The 22,787-nt window shown below is 42.9% G+C and overlaps 1 protein-coding gene across 4 annotated transcripts in view; it reads left to right on the forward strand.

The window, feature by feature from the left end:
* carmil3 (capping protein regulator and myosin 1 linker 3) overlaps positions 1-22,545 on the forward strand; it is a 75,168-nt gene extending 52,623 nt beyond the window's left edge. Inside the window, exons 20-41 of one of the 4 annotated variants that reach the window (XM_068568606.1) lie at positions 210-306; positions 402-456; positions 1,821-1,993; positions 2,957-3,025; positions 3,475-3,568; positions 5,644-5,742; positions 5,839-5,958; positions 7,715-7,828; positions 8,585-8,760; positions 8,864-8,951; positions 10,200-10,325; positions 11,209-11,275; positions 11,723-11,910; positions 12,592-12,671; positions 15,361-15,480; positions 16,795-16,963; positions 17,558-17,930; positions 19,401-19,507; positions 19,604-19,805; positions 19,949-20,020; positions 20,325-20,444; positions 21,785-22,545. In XM_068568606.1, the coding sequence (XP_068424707.1) occupies positions 210-306; positions 402-456; positions 1,821-1,993; positions 2,957-3,025; positions 3,475-3,568; positions 5,644-5,742; positions 5,839-5,958; positions 7,715-7,828; positions 8,585-8,760; positions 8,864-8,951; positions 10,200-10,325; positions 11,209-11,275; positions 11,723-11,910; positions 12,592-12,671; positions 15,361-15,480; positions 16,795-16,963; positions 17,558-17,930; positions 19,401-19,507; positions 19,604-19,805; positions 19,949-20,020; positions 20,325-20,444; positions 21,785-21,825 (2,750 nt within the window). In that variant the 3' untranslated portion in view covers positions 21,826-22,545. The remainder of the gene's footprint in view (positions 1-209; positions 307-401; positions 457-1,820; positions 1,994-2,956; positions 3,026-3,474; positions 3,569-5,643; positions 5,743-5,838; positions 5,959-7,714; positions 7,829-8,584; positions 8,761-8,863; positions 8,952-10,199; positions 10,326-11,208; positions 11,276-11,722; positions 11,911-12,591; positions 12,672-15,360; positions 15,481-16,794; positions 16,964-17,557; positions 17,931-19,400; positions 19,508-19,603; positions 19,806-19,948; positions 20,021-20,324; positions 20,445-21,784) is intronic. The other 3 variants (XM_068568626.1, XM_068568617.1, XM_068568635.1) reach the window with 3 other exon arrangements.
* The last annotated feature ends 242 nt before the right edge of the window (positions 22,546-22,787 follow it).

A 22,787-nucleotide genomic window follows, 5' to 3' on the forward strand; every position in this document is an offset into this window, starting at 1 on the left:
CTTTAAAACCTCCGTACTATCCCTCAAACTCTCTTGAAGCTTCATTCAGGCCTGATCTCTGTAAGATGTAATCAAACATCTTTTTTTAGAACTTGGGTTTTCACAGGCGTCACGGAGAGCACAATATTGCTGGAGTTGCACTCATACTCAAGTGTGTGTGTGTGTGTGTGTGTGTGTGTGTGTGTGTGTGTGTGTGTGCGCGTGCGCAGGTTTGGATGCTGACTTGCTGGCTGTCATCCCAGCGTTCTCCCGGCACCCCTCCCTCAAACACCTGATGCTGGGGAAGAACTTCAACATCAAGGGCAGGTACGGACCACACGGGGGAACCAGCGGGTACAGATGGTTGCGAAGACGATCCTGATGATGAATGTTTTTTTTTTTTTCTCTCTCCGCCTCCTCAGGGTGCTGGATGAAACTCTGCAGAAACTGGTTCATTTGGTGCAAGAGGAAGAGTGTGTGAGTTGGAGTGTTATGCAACATATTGTACACAAAATCTCAGCGGCGTTCCGCGCAGATGCACGCCTACACATACACACAGGATTTGTCGCCGAAAGCACGAACACACACTTGTTACCGTTTAAATTCTCGTGTCCTCATTCATGTGCATTTAAACGCAATCCCCCACCTGTCACACACGCACACACACACACATAAGGTGCGAACATGCACACGAGTCATGTTGTCTGTGGGCCCCGTTTGGTCTGAGCGTTGGCGAAGGCTCCCGGGGCTCTCTCTGCTCTCCGCTCTGCAAATCCAGCATGACAAGTTGCTTGCTCAATTATTTACCACTGTTGATGGTGATAGCTCACAATGATGCTCTCTAGCGCTCAGTGCTGTTGGATGGGTGTGTGCAAGCACGCTAACAGAGGGACAGATGGGAGGGGGCAAAGTTTAAAGGAAGTGCAACAATATTGTCAGAGATTGGTCTGTTGGGTAACGCGCCCAGTAAGAGTTGATAACACAGTCGTCAGAATCATCTGTATGTGTGTGTGTGTGTGTGTGTGTGTGTGTGTTCGTTTGTGCCTGTGCGAGCGCTTCCGCACAGATTTGATCCAGGGCACCGTGCTAACACTTCACAGAAGGCTGCGAGCAACAAAAAGAGAATAAACTGAGTTTAGCAAAAAAAAGGACTGTAGGCAGAGGAAAGAGCTAGCATGGCTCACTCAAAGGGAATCACAGTCCATCAACCTGCATCTCTAAAGCTCATTAAATAACATTATTTTTTGTTTGTACAAAGCCAGTTCCTGCTTGTTTCAGGTCTTCATCCTCCAGCTTCATATTTAGCATACGGATTTGAGAGTGCAATTGTGTCTAACTCCTGCTCAGTAAGCTTTGAAATGTCAAACTATTGTTTTAAATGAATCGTGGACTACTATTCCTGTTTCCATAAGAACGTAACATAATAAGAACTTAACATAATTGGTTTTGGGGAACTTGTGAAAAAAATTGGGGATTAGACTTTTACTTGTTGGTTTAAACCAATTTTAACACAAGCAGTGACATTTCCGTTTGCTCAAAAGTTGGAACGTCTTCTCTGCTGCATTTACCACTTATAGATGAAGTCCTAATGCAAAAACAAGTAATGATTCAACTGTGGAGGGTTTAAGCTTTTGAAAATCTGTTTTTCATCCAGGTTCTTTTATTATTGATTTGCACTAATCAATAATACAGAAACGTGGAAAAAAAACAGCTTTTAATTATTTTTTTTATAATCATTAAAACACCAACACCATTTCCAGATATTTTTTGGGGAAGAAATACAACCTCACATTTCGCCTTTTTAAAAAGTCTTCCATGTTGTGTCTTCCTGCCTCCTTCAGGCGCTGCAGTCCATCTCCCTGGCTGACTCAAGGCTTCGCCAGCGGGGCACGATGGTGGTCAACGCCTTGGGCTCCAATGCCTGCTTGCGAAAGGTGGACCTGAGCGGCAACCTCCTGGAGGACTCCGGGGCCAAGATGCTCAGCAAAGCCCTGCAGATCAATACAACACTGAGGTGTGCGTTTGATACATTTTTACTGTAAGCAGATGCGAGCTTGGAAAAAAAAACACAAAAGAGTTGTTAGAGGACAGATGAAAGAATAGGGTCGGAGAGAAAATGAATATGTTAGGTGTGGTTTGAGGAGAGGATATGCTGAGGTTGCTAACAGGCACAACAGTGAGTTCAGTGCATTGCTTGAAAGACCAAAGGGGAGGGGGGGGGGGGGCGGCCGGGGGAGTAAATCCATGTAGGAGATAAGAAGGTGAGACTGAGGAGTTGGAGGGGTAAAGATGAGAATTGGTGCAGAGATGTGGATGGGCCTTCAGGCAGACAATGTATTGCACCAGAAAAGAAAAGACTGAGCGAAGATGTGTGTGTTTTCAAGGTGGAGAGAAGTAAAGAACGTATTGGCAGAGGAAGACGGGAACCAGACGGCGGGGGGTCGGATGGAAGTATCCGGATGGGGGAAATGGTTGGATATGGACTAGAGATGGAGAAAAATTACCAAAGGGACAGGAGAGGGAGACCACCTAAGGAGTGGGATTTGGGTTGAGCTGATTGAATTTCTAGGGCAGAGCGAGTCGAGGGAAGAGAGATGTAGGAGGAGGATGGATGAGAGGAGAGAGGGGCCTAGAATGACTGATATATTAGAAAGAGGAGTTAGACAGTGTGGAGTGTAGGTGGAGAAACTGCACTGTGAAGTAGCAGAAGCTCATTAGTTGCGAGGCAGTTCGTGCATTCTTAATGTCGCGATACGGACTCATTCTAGGCATTGTGTGTGTGTGTGTGTGTGTGTGTGTGTGTGTGTGTGTGTGTGTGTGTGTGTGTGTGTGTGTGTGTGTGTGTGTGTGTGTGTGTGTGTGTGCGCGCGTTAAGAAGCATCAGAAAGTGACTCATCTGCTTTTCTTCCTCTTCCTCCATCCTTCCTGTGTCTTGTCCACCCCCCTCCCTACTTCCTTCTGGTTTGATCCCACTCAGGAGTGTGACGTGGGATCGCAACAACACCACGGCGACAGGCTTGCAAGATGTGGCGAGAGCGCTGGAGCAGTAAGACGAACACAACACACAGCAAACAAGGAAGAAAAAAATGAAGAAAAAAAAAAGCTTTGAAGAGAGGGTGTGGGGGTACACACATAAAACGGATCTCTCTCTCACTCTCTCACACACACACACACACACACACACAGATACACATCTCTGTACAATGTTTACTATTACACAGCGTTTCATCAGTTCTTAGACGTGCATGCCAGTCAAACTGTCATGTTTTCTCAGAGTGTGTGTGTGTGTGTGTGTGTGTGTGTGTGTGTGTGTGTGTGTGTGTGTGTGTGTGTGTGTGTGTCTGTATGTGGGTGTATTTGCGTATTTGGGATTTGCAGTTATAAGTGCCCTGGGTGTTTCCTGTTTGTTCTTGTTAACATCACACTTATTTCTGTTTGTTATCGCAATGGTAATATCATCTTTTCTTCACTCTTTCTCTTCCCTCCGCTTGACAGTAACTTTACTCTTCAATACATGCCCCTCCCCCTCGGTGATGTCACTCAAGCGTACCGCAGCGCCCCGGAGAAGACGGACCAAGCTCTGACCAAGGTGAGAGGAGCGTTTGTGACGTCTCAATTTGCTGCATCATGTTCTAGAAATCCTAAAGACAGTGAGGATGATGATTTTTTTGATGAATGACTGTAATTTGTTTGTGCATTCAAAGCGAAGATTTAATGCTGACGTTTTAATAAATTATTGTATTGCTGCTGTGGAAATTCAGCAATGGGATGTGTGCCATAAATAAGTTTGTATGAGGAGACAATTAATTTTCAGAGACCTCTGAGGGTTACAATATTTAACCAGTACAATTATGTATGTGGTGATCCACTAAAGATTTCTTATAATGGCTCAGTTTAGGTTATATTCAACAAGCAATTTAGGGTTTTTCCATTTTAAAGAATGTGAAGGAGGTGCTCTAAATTAAGAAAGGTTCATTAATATAGGAATATCACAGATGTCATGACCTATTAGTGTGATATACCTCAGAAGACCACCAATCAATGTGATGCACTTAAAACTAAAACGATATGAATTGGCAAGCATCTTGATAATTAATTAATCATCTGCATTATTTTTCAAGCAAACATGCCAAACGCTACATCAATCAAAATGAAAGTATTTGGTGCTTTTGTCTTATATGACTTTGTTTTTTGGACTGTTGGTTAGACAAAAGAAATGAAGATGGAAACTTGAGGCTTTTAGATATTGATATATTTTTTCAAGATTTTCTGACCATACAATTAATCCAGAAAATGATCAGCAAATTAATCTACAATTAAAATAAACTTGGTACATCATTGGTCCATGGTAAAACAAGGCTGTTGAGTCAATCCTGCAGGTTAATTTATGCTGATTTAGTTCTCGCAGCTGCATGCTGGACGACGGCCCTCTTTGTTAGTTTGCCAGCCTCTTGTTCATGTGACCCTGGAGAACATCTGTTATTCAACCTTCAGACATTCTCACTTGGATGTATTTCACAGCTAACATGCTGCTACTTCCTGCTGCAGCACACAGATGTGCTCTGAATGCCGATGTCTTCCCGTATCCACGTTCACATTTTTTATTTTCTGTATCGATCCCTTTGCATACTCGTCTGTTCATATATGTGTCCATGTGCTGAGTCATCAGAGATGCACTTTTCATACAGCCAATCAAAGCGCTTTATTTCAATACACATTTGCAGAAAAGCGTTATCTTCTTGTCATTCGCATGACGGTGGCATTTACTGACAGCCAGACAGCCGGCGCCTCCAAAGACACAGAGGAGGAAAATAGGAACCGTGGAGACATTGGTCTGGTTACGATGTCTTATCTTGCACCACCTACATGTTAAAAATCCACACATTTATATCCATTAGGAGAACGTGTGCTTGCTAGCATTTGTGAAACTGAACGGTGTGGTTATTTTTGTCAGTTCCACTGCTAACTAAATGCTGTTTGCCGCTTGGCTTGTAAGCCGCAGTGAACAGAGCAGGTCGGTTGTCATCGCACGTCAGACTCCCGTTTCTCCCACGGCTCAGCTGTCAGTCACTCGCACACAACATCTCGCCTCCCCAAAAGCTCGCAGGCTAAAAGAGCATTTCAGATACATCTCCAGAAACATAAAAGAGAAGAAAAAGAAAATGCAGTATATTTTTTTTACTTCAGTCTGCCATGTTTTGACAAGTTCTTTCAAGCGTTAGAAATGGATCTGCTGTGGAAGTAGCCTCATAGATCACTTTCTGGCTCTTATCCTAAGTGATGCGTATGAAGCGTATAAAGCTTTTATTTAGGTTGGGGCTTCTTGTTTGTCTGCACATTGTTCGCGAAGCTCTTGAGTCCATCTTTTCTTACATAAGATGATTAAGCAGGGAACACTTCCTCCTGCTGAGTCAAGACAATAAATCAAAGACATCCCTTTTGTATTTCTGGGGATCAGAACTCTCCTCAGTCTCCTTATTACCATGCAAATGGGCTCGTCTCCCATCTCCTGCACCCAGTGCTTGGTAAACACCTGTCATCTCCACCACTCCTATTTATTTTTGTTTGTTTTCCGCGTGTGTGTGTTTTGTGTGTGTTTTTGTGTTTGTGTGTGTGTGTGTGTGTGTGTGTGTGTGTGTGTGTGTGTTTGTGTGTTTGTAACAGATCCAGCGTGCCCTGCTTAGGAACAACCAGACTCAGCGGTTCTCTCAGAAACAGGCTCTCAGGCTGCACCAGGGCCTCGTCACCAGCACTGCCGAACAAGTGCGTGTCTGTATTTCGTGGTCATGACATTTCATTTTGTATCTTAATGGGCCATGCTTAAATTGTTTTAAATTTGCGTCCTGTGTGCGCTCGCAGGTGATGGAGCGACTGTGCGTGCGGGTGCAGCAGCAGGTGTGTGTCCTGAAAGGCAGCGAGGAAGGAGAGGAGGTCCAGACGGCCAGGCAAATCCTCAAAGAAGCCCGGGACTCGAAAGCTGTGAGTAGACTACCGCTTTATTTCTCTCGTGTGTGTGGCATCGTATAATATCAAAGGAATGCGAGATACGCAAATTATGTATTTCGCCTTTTTTTCTTTTCTTTATATATTTGAACCACTGGTGGAAAATAACAAAACTACCGTTTTTCTCGTACTGTGTAATAGTTTTATATGAGCAATGGATCACATTTTAAATAAACACTCAGATATTTGTCACCTGGCTTTGCAATTCCTGTCAGCTCTACAGATCGTTATGGCATTTCCTTTTGGCACATTGTTTTGGTTTTACAGACCATGAATATAGTGTTTTTCTGTTTTTATTCTCACTAGTCTCAATGGTGTTGTTTTCAGCAATAAAGCTAATAAACCCACTGGATGCTCATCGTCAGATGGCAGACAGACAATGTAGGCAACTAGCTGGAGGACATATTGGAGCATTAAGCAGCTAAAGAGCCAGATAATTCTCTGTGGTTTGTGGGGACCAAAAACTGAGCTAAAAGAAGAGCTAATATTGGGTTTATATTCGATACTTACGCTGTACTTGAGTGTTTCCTTTTAAAGCTACTTATACTTCACTACATTTCAGTGGGAAATATTGTAGATCTCACCCCATTACATACACTTGATAGCTATAGGGATCAGTTGTTTTGCAGAGTAAGATTTTGCTTTTTATAAAGGGTGAATGAGTTGCAACTGATGACTTTATTTATGGTTGATTAATTAAATTTCCCCATGGAGATTAATAAAGTATATATCTATCTATCTATTATTCAATAATAATTGGTATCCTATTTATAGTAGTATTGTTATAATCAATATGAATAACTTTTAGGTTGCCAGGTTGTGTAAACTCTGGCTCAGAGAGTCAGAACTGTTTCACATTTCTCTCCTGCAGCCTGAATATATTGCTGCCATTTCATTTTGGAATATTGCAAAGCTTCGCAACTTTCTAACCACACTCTTTGTTTCATATCCACTTGGATTAATCTCCTTGGACACTTTCTTATTTATCAAATGAACCGTTCACCTGTGATAGTCCTGCACCATCCAAAACTTCAGAGGAGTGGAGAACCTTCCTCCTGTCAACGCCACTTAGACTAATGACTGTCACTCACACACCAAAGGAGCCTCCCAGATGTGAGCAGTCTTCCCATTTAGAGCCGTTTCTCCCTGTAATGAAGCCGAGCTGGAGCTAGACAGGCTTAAATTAAGATAACCAAATGTAGGTAAAGGAAAGAAAATGAAATTGGTGATATTTGTAGGAGCTGATGGCAAGACTACTTGCATAATTAGCACCTATTTGTTGGAAATTCAAAATGTTCAGTTCCCTGCACCTTCTAAATCATAATTAGGGTCACAGGCGTCTCACTTTCTAATGAGCCAGCAGCAAATGTCTCGAGAGATTTTCCACAACCTGGCTACCCAAAATGTGTTAATGGATTTTACATCAAAATAATTAGTAAAAGAAAACAAAACCATGTGGTCCAAAAAACATTTGATCAGCTCCTAGTTGATGATAATTTAGTTTTTGATCAAACCTGACTAGTATAATGTAGTCAAGTAAGCTCTATAACGACCTGTTACTACATCTAAATACTACTGAATAATTAATAATCCAGCCACATAATACACAGAATGATATAACTTTCAGAAGGGGGAGATTCTGCTTAATGAGCAATATTCCTGTTGATACTCAATCGCCCCACATCCAGTGCTAACATCTTCTCTTTCCTGTCCCGGCTGTGTGTGTGATCAGCTGTATCCCTCCCTGTGTGAGTTGGCCCATGTGTTGTCAGTGGACGGTCCCGTCAAGCAGCGACTGGACACTCTTGCTGGAGAACTGGCCAAGGCTGCAGACAAAGAGCTGCAGGTATGTCGGGGGAGGAACTGTGGCCGTAATCGCAGACACCAGCTAGTCGATGCATCCGCATTATAAACAGTGGTGGAGCTCTGGACTAGTTGCATTTAAATTGCCCATTAGCTGTGTGTGTGCGTGTGTGTGTGTGTGTGGGGGGGGGGGGGGGGGGATGTGTGGTGCAGGTGTGCTGACTTCAAAAGAAATGTAGCATTTAAATTCACAGGAACAGTTTTAATATTTCTGTTCGTTGCGTTGTGTTCCCATAGGGATAGCACAGCGCAGGCGAATGATAAGAAAAAAAAAGCGGCACACCCTGAGGAGGAATCTTGGATACTCTCTATTGAATTTCAACTTACTTGAGAATAATTAACATTTTCTTTTTGTGCTTTTTTTTCGAATTTTTGCGCAGAAGGCTGTATTTTTAATTGGCAGAGGTCCAGATCAATATGCAATAATTCCATTCATGTTCAAATGTCTAACTTGGACTGGCGAAGTTGGATCTGAAGGAATGTCGTCCGAATCATCTGAATTCTTAGCAGTTGATACACGGATGAATGGATTGCTGCAATGCACATAAATAAAAGATGCCGACAAGTCAGAGCAAAGGAGCTGGATGGAAATCTAAGCGAGCAGATAAAGAAACACCGTGCATGAATAATGAAATGCTTTGGAACCAGAGAGTCATGACTGTGTAGATATTGAGATTGTATTAGGAATATGTGTGTGTGTGTGTGTGTGTGACGCATGTCTTGGTTCAACCGGGGCCAGGTGGTGGTGGACTCGATGGTGTCCCTGTGCCGCGAGCTGTGTCCAATGTCCTGCTCAGCCGCCGAGCGACTCAGCACGCCTCTCTCGTCCATCTCCGAGCAAGTATCGATCCCTCGCTCCGCCATCCGCAACGCCCTCATGGAGCGAGCAGCAGAGGATATCAACAGAGCCCTGGAGTAAGCAGGACAGCTGGTGGTAACGGTTCAAGGTCGAGCCGCAATAATGATTTTTTCATTTTTCATTCATCCTCTGTTTTCCATTCGCTCTCCTGTTTTTCAGGGATGTGAAGTTGTCTGTAGTATCCTACCTGACCAACTCCATCGTGGATCAGATTCTACAAGAGCTGTACAACACCCATAAAACCCTGGTACTGGTAATAGCCCTTTCTGCATGACTTCTTTGTAGAAACGTAGCAGAAAAATGTCAAACCTTCCCTTTGAGTGGCTCAACACACATCTGCACTTCATAGTTTTCAGTCTCGGGACTCCGACTTCTTTTCTTTGGTCGGATCGTTTCCACTCTAAGAGGATCGATCACTGTTTCCAAGTCTTAACATCATTCCTCACTGCTCACCAAAAACAAGATACGTTAGATATGTTGTTTTGTGTGCGACATGATGACTCAATCCGTATCTTTGCGTAGTAAGATGAGTCATAGATTAATCCGAACACATTGCAATTTTAAAAGCGTAAGCCAAAAGAAGAAGTCTCTGTTTATGATCACACGCAATATTGATACAAATGTTGGCAACTAAATACAACTTTGCCTCCAGCTGCATCAGTGTAGTGCAGTAATTTTAGTGCTGTAGCTTCGGCTAGAAAATGCCTGCAGAATACACTCAAAAGTCAAAGTCAACACTCGAGAAAATTATAACGTTTAAGATTCACTTTGGTTGAGTTAAGAATCACCAGTAGTGCAATTTGATGTGCAGAGCAGAAGCTCCTTATTGGACCCCTGTGGTATAAAAGACCTTATGTAAAATAGAGCACCCATTGAAATCCAATGTCTTGAATGTTTTTGAGTTGTTTTTTAGTATCTTTAACTGAAGTAGGCACTGTTTTTATCAGCTGCTGTGTGTTATTACCATATCAGGATGAAGGGTGGTAAGTATAGAGCAGCTTTTCTCTGAGAAAATTGTACTCGGAGACAACAAGACAAGTCGATTTGTGTCCGTTAAGGACTTGATTGGACCCCTGCGGGTTTTCCTCTCCATAAAATTGAATTGTTTAAAATGAAGCCGGTGGAAAAGGAGGCAAAAAATAGACTTTTGGCAATAACACTGCCGGGCCCTGCTCTGTTTTGCATTCCATTCACTGCCTCTTGCCGCCTATCTCATTTTCTTTTTCTCCGTTTTGCTGCAGTGCAAGTTTGTCTTCTATCCTGCTTCACTTCGCTTTGATAATCAAGAAATTGCGTTTTATTCCTATTGTTCACGGGCTCCGCAAAACTACAGCAAAGTATTCTCTGCGTTGATCAGGAGCGTCTTGTGTATCATTAGCACGCGCCTGTCCTATGAGATTGTATCCAAGAATATTGTTCCGGGTGTCATCGTGGCGTGTTTGTGTGCACGTGTCTGTCCGTGTGTGTGTGTTTCGATGTGCGTGTGTTGCATCAGCTGAGGCAGGTGTCTCAGGCGAAGCGCTGGGATGACGCCGGGACGGGGAGACGCACCGTCAGACAGTCCAGAATAATGGAGTCTCTGGATTTTCCTGATGAGGACTTTGGTGGCAACCTGGGAATTGTAAGTGTCTGAGGACGTGCCGGTAATGTGTGTTAATAGTGAGTTCCTTTTTAATCCACGGATACAGGTGTATATGATTATTGAGCGTTAATTATTGGAAGCTGATCTTTTAAGTAATGTCTTATGAAAAAGTAAAATCAAATCACTAGTTTCAGCTTTTGAATTGTACGTTGCTACGTTCCCGACTCAAGCAAATCATATGACTTGAATACCAATGGGTTGTGGAGCTGTTGAAGGGAGACTGTAAGCAATTGGAAAATGTACACTAGGATGTTCGACTGCATCAGGTCGCGTTTTGCATCGAGCAAGCCAGCACCCTTTCTGGCTATTCTAAAGCCACAATCCTCTGCACAGCTGATAAATGAGCAAGAGGAAAGTTCAAGGTGCAACGTGAAGACAGAGTAGCATATCCCAATTGAATGCGTACCACATGGCACAGTACGTACTTTGTAAGGGCAGCAGCAGCAGTGTGTACTCAAAGTATAAAGAATGCCATCTGGAACGCAGCTCACATTTCTCATAATCCCTGTTGCTTCCCACTGCAGAGAAGATGCGGATTTCCCCCTTCTTCACACCTCGTATCTCCTCTCCTTTACTGAAGAGGATAAACACATCGAACTTTCTCAGGAACAGTCCGACCAAACCGATTCCCTCTGAGATTAAGTCACAGCATTTTTATTTGGTTTTGTTTGTTCAGGACAGTTATGGTTCAAAGTATATTGGAGGTGAAGTTAATTTATTAATGTCAGAATATAACACGTAACCCCCCCCTTATTCTCTCTGCTTGCTTTGTGCGTCGTCATCACGTCTGTGTTAACGTATCTTGATGTAGAGTTTTAAATAAAGTCCCTGCTCATTAAGCGTCTATCTCCTTTGAATAAAGGACACGATGGCCATAAAGAAGAGGAGCTCCCGAACTAGAAGGATCCGTCCCGTCTCCACCAGACAGAGTGAGTCTTCTGTGCCTCGACTGGCAACTAATTGTCCTCAGGCGCTCACATGGCATGATGTATTTACAATAAAAATGGACTCAGGGTCAAGTGTCTCTCTATTTGAAATAAAAGTATTATGTTTCTTCAGCCACACAAGTGGTACTTTAACATTTTCTCACCCATGCTAATGCTAATAGGGACTGTGTGATTAGCCAGTGTATGTAATCTTGCATGGCTAGTTCATATTGAAGGATGAAGCCTCCGTGCCAAACTAAACATTTTTGCCCCACTAGTGGTAATGGTCTAAGAATAACTGCCTCTCCATTTCATCCATTTTCTGCCTGACAGGGCCACTAAACTAAAGGCTGTAGACAGACAACTATAAAAACCATAATGCTGTATATTAATATGCAACACACTGTAGGACAGAATGTGACCTGAAAACCTTGTTTTGTCTCGCTTTAGGTCTAGGGGATGAGCCCAGTCCCTCTCCGACCCCCTCAGGCCCCCCGCACTCTGCCCCTCTCACCCACTCGGCATCATGGGAGTGTCTGTCCACCCTCCCAACCAACGGCTCTCCCTTGCGTCACGTGACCCACGTCAGGCCTCGCCCGCCGCGGAGGCACAGAGCCGGCCACCCTCCTCCGGAATCTGTAAGTTGATGGCGTATGACATGCCGGTGACCTTCAACCTTATTCTGAGCTTCGTTTGCAAGAAGCGCCTTTCCCTCCAGCTTCTTGTAACGTAAAACTTTAGATCTAGCAGTTTCTTTTTAAATGGCATCTGGATCTTTATATGGCACCTGGAAGGTAGAAGAGTCTTTTCTATACCAGTGGTACCACCGTATATGTTTAGCTTCAGAGGCGTGCTGAGTTGAGGAAGTAAACCTGAGATGTTTTGTTGTCAAGACTTTCTTTTTATCTCTTGACTTCATTGCGTTGAACTGTTGTTATTTATCTTGTTTTCTATGCCAGTGGCACTTTCCAAAAATAAGTTCCTTTTTAAAGTAGGGAGCTGTCGCATGTGTCTCTGTGACTCAATTGTTAATCACACGCAGCCATCTCCCTGGGGCCACAGGGCAGCCTCTAACTTAGCGCCGTGTTTGTTTACAGACTTTGTAAAGAAGCTTATTCTAAATCGGCACAAACTCAGTTAGGCGGCATGATGAGGAGTCATTTTACAAACAGACTTCAGTTGGCAATGGCTTTGGTTCAGCCAGCCAGACATTTGAAAAGATGATACTTCTACTCAGCCTTTCAGTTTTTTTTTGACGACATGGCAGATTGATCATTGTTATTCTGTTATTCAATCTGTTTCCTGTTGTGTGTCTGTAGCATAGTTTGGAGAACGGAGGAGTCAGTATGCTGGAGGATGGACTGCCTGATTTCTACAGCAAGAGAGTTCTACCTGACAGGTAGCTTACAAAATCCGTTTGCACAATCAGCCAATGGTCTCACATTATTCTGCTGGTCTACAGGTGGCGCTAACGCTCCAAATGAAAACACAACAGTGAAGCAGCAATGCATAGACAATATATGATTATCTTTTATTAGTCCCACAGCAGGGACATTTGCAGCGTTGCAGCAGCAAAGGGGATAGCGCAACAAGATAGAGAAAGAAAACAGTAAAAGTAAAGGTTTGATGAATAAGTAAACCAGAATAATCAGAGTTATTGCACATATGAAATAAGAACTATTGTAACAGCAAGACAAGGAGGAGGAAAAGCGCTAGCGAGCAAACATATATTTAAACCAAGACGATTTCAAGTTTGTAAGAACAAATTGGCTTGGCTGACATTTCATAAGCTGATATGATATTCATTAATCATAATATTGTTGGACAACTTAGAAAAACACACATTGCGTTCCGTTGAGCAACACTCAATGTAAACAGAAGCTTTCTTTGCTGAGCGAGAAAACGCTGAAGGGCACCTTCAACGGTTGAAACGCAAAGTTAGCGACGAGCTGGTGGACGTGGTGGAGAATGTAGCAACTAAAGAACCAGCAATGTTGATTAAGAGGTAGTGAGAACCGTCATCAGGTGGCCATGAACAGGCATCCAAACAAGTGCCAACATTGCGCAACCATCTGCTGGATGTGTAAATAAACCACCGCTTGCAAGTCGAGATGTGAGAATATATCCCCACCACTGCCACCAAGCTGGCAAAAAAATCATTTTAATACACGTTTTAGGTCAATCTCAATGTGTCTGTCACCTTCACAACTTCAATAACCTTGGATTCATGGGCAATATTGACACTATGTAAGAATATTGTCATAAAGTCAGCGACTGAATCATTGTCTCCCAAAGCATTCAACCATGAAGGAAGAAGTCGGTGTCATCACGATCTGTCTTCCTCAGCCACAACTGGTTCTTTCTTTCTTTTTCCTTTTTTCAATCATAATTATGGGCTAGTCTTCTCATAATTATCATATAAAAATGATCTCATTACAATATGTTAAACTCTAATCATGAAAAACTCAGTTAGAATTATGATAAATATAATTCATAATTAAGAGCGAATGCTTCTGAGTTTGTTTGTTTTTCTCCCTTTTGATGAATGTAATGTGTTTCAATATTATATCGGTGAAAATGAAATGGAAATGTTATCACATTATATTTAATTGGACCGAATAACTTCATACATTTCACCCACAATGAGACTGAAGTGAAAGTAATAGAAATCCTGCGGCCTCTTTAAAGGGGTATTTTTATTTTTTTTAAACTTGTATCTAAATGCATCCTATTAGCGTTGTATGAAGATGTGAATAACATTGATTTTTAGAGGGTGAGATGCTCAGTCTTACTCTCTGGTGCATCTATCTGCTCTGGACACAAAATCCAATAACACTTACACCAACCTGCTGCACCAAAAATGACGATATGTTAAAACGCACCGACAAATCCCGTATGCTACTTAAGGTTCATACTATATGCAGGTCCACGGGACTATTCAATGTCCTTCTCCATGCTTTTATGTATTCACGTCATGTACTGGGAGCAGTGATGAATGAATGGCATGCTCCTAAAGCACTTTGGCACAGATGCAGTGGAGTTTGTTTTTGTACTGAATAGAGGCCTAATTTGTAGCTCTATTTGTTCAATAACCAGAACATATTCTATGATATAAGATGTATCATCTTGTTTACTGTCACAGTCCATCCTTCTGGTTAAGGACACATTTTCTTTGGAACTCTTTACTTTCTCTCTCTCTGTATATAGAGACGCACTGACTGCTTGTGAATACAGATCTGTAGCAAAGCAACTATATACTGAAGAAACTTAACTATTTGCTATCATTGAAACAATGATAAGGCTCGAACAAGCATTTTAGCCTCTTTTTAGCTCAATGTTTTGGTGTACAAGCCTGCGACTCGCTGTTTTTGGTTCACTAATCACTCCCATTAGCCTTGTTTGCTGCTAGCTACTAGCTGTGAACCTAGTGGAGCATTTAGTAGCTAAAGAGCCAGATATTTCCCTCAGGAGTTTAGGGAGACCATAACCTGAGCTAAAAGAAGGACTATTGTCCCCTTCAGGTGGACAGAAACTCAAAATGCTAATGCTCATGTTCTGCTGGATTGATAAATGGTTTTCTAACAAGTTTTCCTTATCAACTCAAAGGGTCAATTATAGGTTGAGGTTGTTTACATATGGTGTTTTACAAATTGACCAGAAAAGCAACCATTACAGGTTTAAAGCAGCACTTAATGTCAGTCAAGGTTAATTTTAATGTGAACAAAATAAGATCTGTTATATCTTTTTACGAAAATTCTTTAAAAAAAGACTAACATGAAAAACTACAAGTGTTTCACAAAAACTGAAACATCTTCTCACCAGCAGTGCATGAAAACGATTCTTCAAGGCGGCATGAACTGTGCCTCCTGCCTTCTGTCACATATATTATACCATCTGCACAGGCCCACTCAGAATAAAAAAAACTACAACATTATGGTCAAATGGTTCGTTAACATAAGTAAATAGAGCGTATACTGGTCAATAATGGCTGATTGCTATTTGGCATTAATGCTGCAACTGTACTTTATCCGTCTTTACCAATAAACCTCTCCGATCCCCCCCTCCCCACCTCCTTTTCTCCCCTTCAGTCAGTTGTCGTCCCTCCATCAGGGCCAGTCGCTGAGGAGAAAGAAAAGACGCAGCGTCTTGTCCATTTTCTCCGGCTTCCGCAAGAACCGCAACTCCACCATCTCTAATCAGGACTCTGAGTGAGTTTTTGCAGCACAGGGTTCTGGGAGTGGAAGAAGGGGATGAGAGTTACACTAAAGTGCACCGGCCCGGGGAATGAGATGGCTGTTAAATGAATCTGGCGGCGGGCGTTAACGTCACTTCATTGCTTCATAAATATTTTAATGGAAGAAAATATTTCGCTGTCTCCAACTGTTTTCCCCATTGCTTTTGAGTTCTGTGGCATTGCATGCGTTCAAGCTGCTGTTGAAAAAAAAAAAGAAAAAAGAAGACATTGCAGGAAGGCGGAAGACTTATTTTAAGCAAATAAATTATACAGATTAATAACTGTGGGTAGGGAAATGCACTCAGTACGCTCCCTTTGTAAACGTCACCTTTGTTTAAAGGAGAACAGTTCCATAAAAAGGAGAAAAAGGCACTCAGTGAGAGCTGCGATGGCTTTTCAGTCGACTGAGGTGCTTACAAGTTGACCTCAAAGGAATTGTTACTAAACCGGTGACACAGTCGCCTGTGCTGTTTAACAGCCGGGCCACGGCACATGGAGTCCTGCTTGTAAACAGAGGCCAAGTTTTACAGCTGTCGAAGGAGCAGACCGACGATGTGTACGATGTAGTGTTTTACCTGCAGATTGTTGCTAAGCGATCAGTAAGCGCGTTCATGGTTGCATTCACTTTGCCGCCTCCTGCACCACAATCCTTTTGTCTTCAAGGGTTGTATTTATTATTTATGTTGTTTTTTACTTGTTGTCATTATGCAACACAGAGATGCACAACAAAATGCAGTATTGTCCCATTTGCAACAATGGAAAAACACGACAAGCAAAGCTAAAACTGTCGAGCATTCCTAAAGGGCGTTTATTTTTATTTTTTTGCTTTTGGAGGAATGTAAACGGCAGCAGCGAAAACAATCTTTGTGACATCAGGAAAATGTTATCCATCAACTTTCAATATGTTTGAGCCCCAAGCATCCCTCTCTCGTGCCACCGGAGTCCTGCGCTCTGTCCTGTGGTCCGCCCGTCAAGTGCTGCTCGATCCAGAATGACCCGACTGGTCCAGGTCTTTGTAAAGCTTAATAGTCATCAAGCTCTCATTGCTGGGTTCGCCATAAAGTCTTATTTTCTTTGTCTAATTTTCCTGCGACCAGATTAGCTAGCTTAGCTTAGCATCCATCTCCGCTCTTCCGCCTGTCCGGTCTGTGGTCTTAAGAGAACTGCAGAGCGAATAGGAAGTATAGATTATTTTGTGTTTATTATGACATAGCAAGTAAGTCCAAGTAAAGGGAAAGTTAAATTTTATTTCTGTTTTGTTTTTTTGTTTTTCACGTGTATGCTCCAGCAGCACCTCAGAGAACGTCTACTCGATGATTCAGCACCCCAAGGAGGCCGGGAGGCCGGAAAGCACCGTTCCTGGGGCCAACGGGACCCTGGCTTCACCTCGGCCCGTGCAGGGTGTTCCCGTGCATGGGATGAGGGCCACCAGTCCCTCTGGCCTCATTCAAAGACAGGTGTGGTGTTCAGGACAGTCACAGAAAGGGAAACTCGAAAAAATTCACGACTGATGGTGAATCCCGACCCAGCCCTGAGAAAGCTGCGCTCAAGCTAACTGTGACCTTTTGACCTTTGAAGGCATTGGTGACACTACGCTAAGTGTGTGTTTGATTTTACAACCAAAACATCTTGGCACACGCTGCGTTGTTGCTCTGTGGACTCGTGCCCCAATCTGTTGGTTGTTAAATGCAAATGTGCAACTATTAATGACAAAGTGCATCGATGTTCCCAGTGCGGGTTGCTTGTCAGACATGTGGCCTGTTTTAAATCTCTGCCCAAAGTCCATGGATCCTCACTGAGCCTTGAGAGGCTTTGAGGACATCCCCGGGAAAATTAGGGATAATTGAATTTTGGTATAATTGAATCCACTAGAATTACGAAATGTTAATCGTAGCCCTCACTCTCACCACTAGTCTAGACGGTTAAAATATTCAGTACATCATCGACAACACGGAGTCCTCAACAGTATATTATTAAGGTTTGTGAAGTCAAGGGACTTTACTTAATGTTTAAGGACTCATTTATCTTTTTTCTTTTTTGCACTCCTCCAGTCAACAGACCTGGTCAGCATGGTGTACAGCTGCATCGGGGCAGAAATCGAGGACTCAGATGGGAGCAGCACCTGCGACATCAAAGAGATGGAGCAAGATGCTGACCACACGACCACCATCTCCGACGTCCCTGCAGGTACTCAAACTAATGGCCACGTGGCGTCCTCCAAACACCAGACGGACAGACAGATGGAGAAGGGCCGGCAGGAGAGGATCGTACCGCTGACAGACCCACGGACTGACACGGAGGAGGACAGGGAGGGCGGCGGAGGCGGGAGCGCGGCCCCCTGTGGGCCGAGGCCGGAGCCGCCTCCGCAGAGCATCAAGCCCAGTCTAGCTGTTATGAGGCAGCGGCACCTGCAGGAGAATTTAGGTACCGCAGCTCAGACATCAAGTGAAGTTGTATTGTGGGATTGTTCTGGCTTAGTTTGAACCACAGTTTCAAAGAGCAAGACTCCTCATACAAACAGCCTGATCTAAAATCGTTGGACATGCACAAAAAGCTAAATCACATGGTCATTGCTCAGAATACAGACGCCTCATATCAGTTCAAATCAATTGTTTATTATGAACTGTGCAGATCACTGAATACAATCCAAGCATGTCTGGTTTTAACCTGCTCACTCTATTTTACAGTAGTTTATTATATTAGCAAGTTATTTAAATGTCTTTGGTTTGTTAAACAGAAACTTATGCAGTGAATAAAAACAGGATTAATGTAGCACAGAGTCAGACTCTAAATCACAACATGATGACAACACAATATTGTCAGATAGATACTGATGCTTTGGTGGAATTACTGTAAAATGGAGACAGCTGCCTGGCTCTGTGTAATTATACGCTTTTCTTTTTTTTTCTATATTCCATTTTCCAATGTTGAAATGCAACATGCGGCACCTTCTTTGTTAATACACGGACCCTCAATTGATTCATAATTGCTAGTAATAATGTGGCCTTAATGATGAATTATCAGATCTGCGTGTAGTACAAAGAAATGTATAGATGGTAGCTAATAATACTGAATCACAGTGATGCAAGCTCTCTGGGGGAAACGCTCAGAAGCCACATTAAAAAAAAAAAAAAATCTACGTTAAAAAAAAAAAATAGATCAGCATCATTAAAAGAAGATTTGTTCAAGACAAGTCTGTCAAAGTGAGTTTAATGAGAGGCAACAGAACAAGCAGACATCGTTTGGGACGACGTACCTTTGGGACTAAGCCAACCAGATCTCTAAGGGCCTTTACAGAGAGACGGCCATTGTTATGGACTATTGTTGGTCTAGACTTCGTAATGAGCAGAACCTCCACAGCTACAAAAGCGGCTACAGCCTGCACTCTGGCTCTGAGGGAATTAAGAGATCGGTACAATAGCTCTCGGCCAGAACAGGTCATCTTATAAAATCAATGAAAAGGATTGGAACAAAAAAGTACGCTTTTCATACTCCTTGCATCCACATGTGCACAGCAATGTATATATTAATAAAAAGTGCTGCTTTTTCCCCCCACCTCATTAAGTGAAAATGGCATCAGCATGTCATCCTGCGTATAAGCATATACACATACATATTATGTATGTGCAACGGGTTGACGGCATAATATGCACATCCTTTCATCTCGAAGTTAAAGAAAGCACTTCAAAAAATGTATAGCATACATACAGTGTATACTTTTTTTTTAATAGTTTTTCTTTGTGCTACATATGTTTGGCAGTGAGTTCCTTCCTAGTCTTGTCGAGGCTTACTGCTCCTCGGTGTTCTTGCTTAAGTGTTTTTCCTTTTTATTTTCCAGCAATTCTCTGTGCGTCGTGGTAAGAACTGTGCTGGCTGTGTTTTTCTCTTCCCCAGAAGAGGCGGGAAGGCTGCAAGGAGAAGAAGACCAGAGTGAGAGAAGGCACGAGGAGAAGCAGCGGGCGCGAGGGCCGGAAGGCCAGCGTCCTCTGCTGCTTGGCAAGGTATGTGTACGACATGTAAAACAGAATGAGGAAAACATTTAGTGCTAACAGACCGACGCGTTGACATGGCACACAAACGCTGCGCTCCTCCCTCAGCCCGGTCTCGACCTCTCAAGAGACGAGACCTCTCCGGCTTCTGCCAAAACCTCACCTATGAGTCCAGGCGAAGAACCGACCAATGGCCAGAGGAGGGAGCCTCCTGCTCAGCCAATCATTCAAGAGGAGGGAGCCGCTGAGAGGAAAAGTCCGGCCCCATCAGCCGCGCTGGGGATGGATGCAGCAGATCCCGTCAGTCAAGGTGCTGGAACAACTTAACTTTAGTGGAATGTGGTCTTCATTGTTCTGTATAGTCATTGTAGATTTCTACTATTTAGAATAAAGTGGCAACATATGATGATGATGATGATGATGATGATGATTTTTGTCTGTTCCACCAACCAGACAAGGAAGAAGGTTATAATGGAGTTTCAGCAACATCGCGCCACACCAGGAAGTCCAACTCGTTTGACATAGGTACTGCATGTCTCTCTGACGCGCCCACATCATGATGAAACATGCATGTTTGAGTTCTACGCATGGATGTCTGAGACAGATGCACATCTCGCTGTTTTGTTGTTCATAATTCATAACAAGGACACAGCTCCGTTTGTAATCAAAAGAAAGCGTTGCGAGTCTCTTATTTGATCCGCTCCCATGCCCCGTAGAGCTTCCTGGCTGCGTACCACATTGCCGCTTCATCCTGCAACCCCTCTTTCTGTTCCTACACCCCACTCTTGTGTGTGTTCTCGTGCCATTCCCTCCTCCCCACTCCCTTCAGGCATGGAACAGGACAGCCCCTACGATCTGGAGAAGTCCTCAGATTGCAGATTCCCTGTAACAAAGACCCGTTTCCCTCAGTACAGAAACAGATCTCTGGACTGCCCTGCTGGGACCAGGTGTATGTATCTGTTTCACTTCCTGCCAATATGTGTGGCGTGACAACCATGTAGCAGGAGGCTTGCAAGTGTTCACCCTTGAGTTTTTAAAGGGTTTATTGCAATACACAGTCATTGTTATCTCATACGTCTACAGTCTTTAATAAGACATTTTATAACTTCACTTTTGCAAAAGCTCAATTGTCGGCTTATCCAAAGCCCTACACATGGATGAGTCATACCCAACATATTGAATGCATGCTTGTTCCGGTATTTCGTGAATGGCTGACAAAAGAAAGAAATCACAAAACATCATTTAAAGATGTAATTTGGTGGTTTTCCAGTAACGTCTCATTGCAGCTGGCAGCCGGATCTGACACTGCCTGGATAAGCATGCTATTAAACCCTTATCATTTTTTCCTCAAACACAGAGAAATCACTCTTGCTTTAATTTGAGCTGATTCCTTTTTATACTATGTTGCATTATTGAGATAATTGGCAGCCGTGTTGAGCTGATTCGTCATCAGTTTCTTCAGCGAGCCGTTTAGCACTGAAGATGAAAACCCTGTGGCAGTGGAGCACCGGCGGCACTAATGGCATGGCAAAACCACTGCCAATTGCCTCTGTATTACAGAACTGTATATCAAGAACCTGCTGTATGGGACAAAATGACAATCCCTGGGAGAATCATAAATAGGTCTGCATGTCAGAAATGTAGCATAACAGCCAGTTATATACAAAGTGTGGAAGCGAAGTGGCTCTCTGGACCTGTCTGAAGGCTGACGCATCCAGCCCAGACTTCATCATCCGGACAATAGGCACGACGTCACATTTGTGTTTCCTGCTCGCCAGCGATTTCTTAAAGTGGAGTCCAGTTAACAGTAGAGTGATTTTCTCATGCACTTCTATACAACCAGTCTTCTTCTTTAAGCAAGTAGTCAACCCTGCTGGCCATTAGAAAGAATTTTAGGCAGTTGTTTTGGCTTTACTTTACAGACCTGGAGCCGGCCACCAAGAACACATCTGACTTCTCATCTATTGTTAATACAAGCTATTGATTAGTGCAGCTTTAAACTTGCAATAGCTTGATTATTACTTGGTGAACAGAAATAACCTTAATGAAGTAGATGTTGCCTATTTACAAATCAAGCACATACGCAGCAGCATTATCATTCAGTTGGAGTCGCGTTTGTGTGAAACCGATGAAAGCAAGTCCAATAACATTACTTCAGCTCTGCAGATCAAACAGGAACTGGAGGTTTGGGTGATACTTGTCTGTGGGTCTGTCTCTAATCGTAAAAACCCAAAATGTTGATTAGTTCAGCTTTAGAGTTATGTAGTGACATTGTCTTTGCTTCTTTAGGTTATGAGAGTCCCCAGCTTGGGAACAGAGACCTGCTATGACGTTATCAGTGGACTGGGGGAAACTTGCTGGCCAGGGAAGACTGGAACAAGGAAGACTGGAGAGAGACGAGCTTTTAAAACTGTGTGGACTGAAATGCCGATGCTGCAACAGCTACAGCTACTTTTTTTTTCTTTTCTCCTTTTTGATCCATGTAAACATGTGTTGCTAAAAATGCATGTACTGGTATGCTTTCTGTCCGGTTGTACCTGCCATGTTATTTCTCGGGCGTAAGGAAAATGCTCTGACCTGCAGTACATAGAGCACACCGTAGTTCAATGTCTCTCCAGTGGGCTCATCGTGAACCCTTTTATGCATTTGTGTAAAATAATTTAATGCCGTATGCTCCGCTCACCCCCCTCCCCGTCTTTTACTGACAATCTGTGACTACTAAAAGTGAGTTTGTACTGCATTTATCCGAACAGAGATGTAAATATGGAATATAAAACTGCACTAACCATCGTGGTAACCTAACAATCATGTTTTTAATTGTAATCTTATATCATTTGATAACTGTGTAACTATGCTTTTTTCTTTTTTTTTGTGTATGCTGACATTGATGATTAAGATATGTGTCATCATGCACTGAACACTCCCATCTCTGCAAGAGTATTTAATTATCCCTTACAGTTTGAATCTGATTTTGCAGGCCTGAAAATGAGTATATTTTCTAAAAATGGTTCTCCAAATCAGAATAAATAAAATTGACTTTACACAAGGAACTGTATCCCTGAAAGTCATGTTCATCAGATGATTTTACACACAAGGGTTGTTCATCATTCTTATTCGTCATGGGGTGTTTCTTGCCGAGTTAAGATGAGAAATGCTGGAGCCGCGGTTAGCTTTCTTCAGGATGCCATTGGCTAAGAAATAAACTTTGGCTTTAGCCACATGCGGGCTAAGCTGCAGGGTGTAGCTTGATATAACATGGCATAAATTGTATTTTTATGTATTATGCATCCTT

This window comes from Clinocottus analis, unplaced genomic scaffold (genome assembly GCF_023055335.1).
Source record: "Clinocottus analis isolate CAN_PGR_092001 unplaced genomic scaffold, fCliAna1.0.p SCAF_11, whole genome shotgun sequence".
NCBI lineage: Eukaryota > Metazoa > Chordata > Actinopteri > Perciformes > Cottidae > Clinocottus > Clinocottus analis.